Source organism: Bos indicus, chromosome 26 (assembly GCF_029378745.1).
Source record: "Bos indicus isolate NIAB-ARS_2022 breed Sahiwal x Tharparkar chromosome 26, NIAB-ARS_B.indTharparkar_mat_pri_1.0, whole genome shotgun sequence".
NCBI classification, from domain to species: domain Eukaryota; kingdom Metazoa; phylum Chordata; class Mammalia; order Artiodactyla; family Bovidae; genus Bos; species Bos indicus.
Window position 1 is genome coordinate 41,719,216 of NC_091785.1, and position 6,000 is coordinate 41,725,215.

General features: G+C 37.7%; 1 protein-coding gene across 12 annotated transcripts in view; it reads left to right on the top strand.

The window, feature by feature from the left end:
- Window positions 1–3,411, top strand: part of PLEKHA1 (pleckstrin homology domain containing A1) — a 54,627-nt gene extending 51,216 nt beyond the window's left edge. For 6 of the 12 annotated variants that reach the window (XM_019952895.2, XM_070780990.1, XM_019952897.2 and 3 more), the window contains one exon: window positions 962–3,411. In XM_019952895.2, coding sequence (XP_019808454.1) covers window positions 962–1,172 — 211 coding nt within the window. In that variant the 3' untranslated portion in view covers window positions 1,173–3,411. Of the gene's footprint in view, window positions 1–885 lie in introns of all 12 variants that reach the window. The other 6 variants (XR_011564315.1, XM_019952898.2, XM_070780989.1 and 3 more) reach the window with 3 other exon arrangements.
- The last annotated feature ends 2,589 nt before the right edge of the window (window positions 3,412–6,000 follow it).

The window sequence follows — 6,000 nt, forward strand, 5'->3', positions numbered from 1 at the left end:
CCACTTGACATGCACCTTTGTGGTAATATGTACAAACTCACAGGTGCACATGCATTGGATAAACTCTATATTACTATAGTTTGCATGGCTTATTAGCTCTTAGGTGAAATTTAGCCATGTAATGGGAATCTGTAGTGTTTTGGTGGTTTGTTTATAGCCCTTTTTTTTTCAAAGCCACCAATGTCACAAATGAACACAATGAAGTAGGAACTATATGGCAGTGCATTTGGAATGGTCATATTTAAGGTTAACTTCAGATTTGATTTAGTCAGAAGCGTGTTGAATACTCACAACTCAAATTATCTTATAACAGTTTTAATAAATGCTTAAGTATGTACCCTTTGCTCTCTTTAAAATGTCAAGCCATGTGAATGTGTGCCATATGCAAAAATAAATAAATGCAGTTAAATAAGAAGCAAAAGGACTATGATATCAGGGAAGCAAAAACTAAGTTTATGAGGCTACCAGATAAAATAATGGGTTTGAAAAATGTTTAATTCTGCTTATTAAAGAAATAATTGCCTTTTATTTTTATATTCTACATTTTCATTGTTTAATCTTTCTAAAACATATGGGATAATTCCTACTGTTTATTGAGAATAAACTCTTAAGTAAAAATGGTAAAGCTGATAGGCCCCCTGTTAAACACAGTTCAGTTGCAGTTGGTACACTGCATTCCAGTCTAGGCTGACTGAGCCTTTGAAGTGTCAAAGCTGCCAGATTGGACTTTGGTGACAGAACTGGTTTCTCAGTGGAAATGGTTGTTGGCTGTCATCGCTCTAAACTCACCCCTAAAAATGCACTGCTTTGGGAAAGAACTTGCACACGTATGCTGCACGGCTCATGCTTCTGCTCTGTGTGTGTCTTGTTCTGTTTGTTTTTCAGAGAATAAAGTCTCACACTGAGTTACTAACCCTGTCGTTATTGATTGCCTGTGTCTGACCACCACTCCTCTTTGCAGGAGCATTCCAACAGTCCTTCCGAGCCCAAACACGCTCTCCTCTCTGCCAGTGCCGCAGCAGCCACCCCACATTCCACAGCCTCTCGCAGCAACTCTTTGGTCTCAAGCTTTCCCATGGAGAAGCGAGGATTTTATGAATCTCTTGCCAAGGTCAAGCCAGGGAACTTCAAGGTCCAGACTGTCTCTCCAAGAGAACCAGCTTCCAAAGTGACCGAACAAGCTCTGCTAAAACCTCGAAGTAAAAATGGCCCTCAGGAACAAGATTGTGACCCCGTGGACTTGGATGACGCAAGCCTTCCGGTCAGTGACGTGTGAGGTGGAAGCTCGTGGAGCCTGACCCGCCTCATCAGCCCTCAGTGTCCTTTTCACAAGGCTTCTCGCCAAAGATGATAAAGGGGAAGTGGGTTTTAATGCGTAGAATATCCTGCCTCGTCGCTGTCTTCTTTATAAGCTGGTAAGCCAGGAAGCTAGCAAGTGGCCAAACTAAATGTAATTTCTTTAAAAGAAAGAAAAAGAAAGAAAAATGCCCTGTTAGTATCAACTGTCTGAAGCTTTGTTCTCATTGGGATGATAACAGTGTGTGTGTGTGTGTGAGAGAGACACTTTTTCCTAGTGAATTTGACGGTTTAGCCGCTTCACAATTTAAAACATGAAAAATGCTTATAATTACTTTGGTTGTTTTAAAAATGCTACTGTGACTTCCTATTAGATGTTCAGTCTCTACACATTCTTACTGGTTAATATTATTGACTGAAATATTGCCAGACAAAGATGTCTAAACTCGTGATGTCTGTGGTGCTGTAAAATTTATACTACAGTGTGGACAGTTTTGAAACGATAACCATTTTTGTTGCTCTGGATCTCAAGGTGAGCAGTGCATTTTGCATAGAGAGGGTATTATTGAACTGTTAGTGAGGGTTGTGGGTTGTACTGTTGGAGAAAAGGGGAGAGTTAGAATTCAGATAGGTAGATCTTGGACATTTGTTTGTAAAATCTTAGTCAAGATGTGCAGCACAGTCATTGCTTTTTATTCAGTGAAAATTATTTGGTATGAAATTTCTTGGAGGCCTGATTTTCTTGTCAAAATGTTGTAAATAGTTCTTCTATATTTGAATCAGTGGAAGACCTCGTTTATATGTAAAGATACTGCCCTCAGTCATGTGGTTGTAGCCTCTGCTTTTTGTCACTAGTAACCTGTATTCAAGTGTTCATCTTGTTTAGGAATGTTTTGAGATTAATGTGCGTAAAAGTCCTATGTGATTGGTTTTAAACAATTGGGATAAAATTAATTTTTAGTAGCATAAGTTAATGTGCTAAATAGCATACCATTTTGTGTTAGAGATACCAGAATGTTGTTATTCTACTGTCTGTGCAATACATGTTTTAAGCACAAATTTGAGTATACATTTAATCATGGGGATGTCAAAAACATAAGCTCCTCTCTAAAAAACATCGTTAGTTTCAGGTGTTGAATAACAGACCAGTTTGACCAAGTACTGTTTCTACGGTTCAGTCTTAAACATTCGCTTTAAGAAAATAGTCTTGAATTTCATATGCTGCTATTTTTTATGATATTTTGCCATATTACAGTACTGTTTTGTTTTGAATTCATACATGTCGCTGTTTCTCCTTTTCATTTTCTCAGAAGACTTTTTGTTTGAGAGCGAGAAAGTGGGAGTGGATTTCTTAAATCAGAGTGTGGTCCAGAGGTTACTATCTGTTACACTAGAATTATCATAGCATCAGTTTAAAAATCCAAATGCATAAAGAATGCACCACTCAACATTTTTATTCATAAGCTATTATTTTTGAAACTTATATTTAGATTTTTCTTCTTTTTTTGCAGCTACATTTGAAAATGGTAGAATGAAAAGGTGTTAAGTTGTTATTTTCTCTGCAGATGCATCCATTTCGTCGGCTCTTTTAGAAAGCTCTTTTCTCATGAGCACGCCTAAGAAGTCTTATGCAGACAGTGGGCGATATTCAGGAGCCTGATGCTGTTTTCTTTGGTACAGCTTCCACACTGCATGTTCATTTTAATATTTTGGTATTGGTAATTTGATATATTTCATAGTGGCAAAATATTAGCTCTATTTTGGGACTTTTTATAGAACTACCCTTGCATTCAGTAGCATAGGAAAATGTTCTTGTGATTGTCAGGGTCTTCTAATATTTATCTCAATACTTTTATAATTCTATGAAAATTATTTAATTATTTTAAAACATATACTTTTCTTGTAAATATGTCACATCCGAATTGTCAAAGAATTACTTTGAATACCTTAATATTTGCTGCATTTTTTTCTGTATATGTAACATGTCTTCTCTCAGAATGGGAATGTATGTGTGCTTCCCAATGTTTACTTTTATGTCTGGTATGGTATCTTTATACGTCAAACTGGTTAAACACTGTAATGCTTCAAAATAAACTCAGAATTAATTCTAACTTATTTCTCAGGACTGATTCAGTTCTTGTGTAAACAATGAAATAAAATGAATACAAAATATGTTTGGTTAATTGACGTGAATTTACATGTTTAAGAACAGGCTAATTAGTTGGTAGCCTTGGAAAGGCATAACTTGATAAGAAATTGTGCAAGGAAAGATGAGTGTTTTGGGGAAAATGAGCTTATTTTTGCTTAATTAGAAAACATATTCTCAAAGGCAATATCAACAATGTTGGATTCAAAGCACCGTTTGAATCATCCGGGCTGCACTTGTATTGCGTGGTTATTAGTTAGATGGGTGTGAGATGACTACAAATGAGTGCAGAGGACGTGCTGATCCACACGTGGGCTGTGGACACGACTCGTTAAAACACCCCATTAAGTGCTGGAGGCTGCTTCTCGCAAACCTGCTACTAATAACAAATAGGCCACCTTTGCTGTGTATCCAGCATCTAATGAAACTGGATAAGGATATATTAACTGGTGCAACTTAATTTCTTTCTCTGAAAAGTATTTTAAATGTTTTTAAATTAAAAAAATGAGAAAGTTCTAAAAACTTCCGTTACTTTTACAAAAAAGGAAAAAATAGATCCCTTTCTCAGTCGTCTTTTTACTTGTAGTTAAAGCCGTACTTGTGTGTGTATGAACAGTTCTAACAGTGAGGCAGAAAATGTTCATATAAAAATGGAATGATGCAACAGCTTAGTACCAGATTTCATAACAATCTTCCTTGTTATGGGGGGGTTTGACATTTCACACAGGACATGGCTGTAAACTCACTTAGATGGGTTTGTATTTGCCATACGTCAGCTTCCCTGTTAAGCGGGTCTAGAATTGATTGTATGAGTTGTTTATTTTTTAATGACTTATGAAAATCACGTTTTTGTCAAACTTCATTTAAAACATGTATTAATACTGCTGAATTTACAGTATTCAGTGCAATTTACTGTTGCATTTACGATTTTGATCCATAAGGTCCTAGTGTGGTATTTTTGTGTCAGTGCCTAGGTCTGTGATGTGGCATATTCATGGAGTAATAGCGCCACCTTCTGGTTGTATCATTGTTAAATTTGAAGTAATTTGAAATCTTACTTTATTTCAGTTAGAAAATTAAAACATGTAATTGCCTAGGATGACTTAGAAATTAATATAAAATTTAATGCAACATTTGTGAGTGACTTCTTTAAACCTTTTATTTGAAAATAAGCATAGATTCCTATGAGGTTGTAAGTAATAATCCAGGGCTCTTGTATACCCTTCACTCAGTTCTACCCATAAAACAGAACAATGCCATCACCACAAGGATCTCTCATTATTGCCCTTTTATAATCACATTTACCTCCCATTTTACAGGAGGAAAATAAAAGTCATTTGCTTAAATTCACATTAGGTTTAAAATCTAGTCTTTTTTATTCCAAGGTCTGGGCTCTTAACCATTACGGTATTGCTGCCACAGTAGAAGTCTTGAGAATTGCTCTGTTAATATGGTACTATCTCCAAAGAGTTGAACTTTCCTTCAACTTATTTTCAGTGTTTTTCAGAACCATAATATTTCAAATGATAGATTTCTTTATACATGCATTTGCATCTAATATTTGAGAATCAATAGTAGATAAATATCCTGATCATAACCTCCCTGAAAGATTTTAAGCCCTGACATTGCCATTATATAAATTAATAAGGTTACCAAAATAAGGATTTTAAAATAGCTTTAGGATGTTGAATTCTTGAATTGGAAAGAGTGTGGAAACTGGTTATAGTCACTGGGTGTAAGGTGAGAATGAGGTGTTTTTCCATGTGGAGAAACTTTGGAACTTCTGATAAAGTCAGGTCAAATTGGTGTCTTCAGTGTGCAGTATGAAGTGCACAGGGAACCTGAGAAGATGATCACATCAGTCGCTAGGTCGTGTCCGACTCTTTGCGACCCATGAATTGCAGCACGCCAGGCCTCCCTGTCCATCACCAACTCCCGGTGTTCACCCAGACTCAGTCCATCGAGTCAGTGATGCCATCCAGCCATCTCATCCTCTGTCGTCCCCTTCTCCTTCTGCCCCCAATCCCTCCCAGCATCAGAGTCTTTTCCAATGAGTCAACTCTTCGCATGAGGTGGCCAAAGTACTGGGGACTTGGAAAGGTCCCAGGAGAGAAAAAGTAAAAATTACGTGACCAGACAGTAAATTTGGAAATGTTGATCTGAAATTTGAAGTATCCAAGTTGATGCATAAAATTTAAATTGTTCTCTTGAAGTTTCATTGCCCCTTTCTCCCTTCCCCTTTACCCTGTCATACTGGTTTTCTTTAGCATTGGTCAGCGTTGGGTGGGGGAGCCAGGAGAATGGCTGAGTGGGTGGGAATGTGGGGAACTTGCCATGGGCTTCCCACATGGTACAGTGGCAAAGAATCCACCTACCAATGCAGGAGATGCAAGAGACGTGGGTTCCATCCCTGCGTCAGGAAGATCCCCTGAAATAGGAAATGACAACCTACTGCGGTATTCTTGCCTGGAGAATCCCATGGACAGAGGAGCCTGGCGGGCTGCAGTCCACAGGGTCGCAGAGTTGGACATGACTGAGCACACACGCACACTTCATGA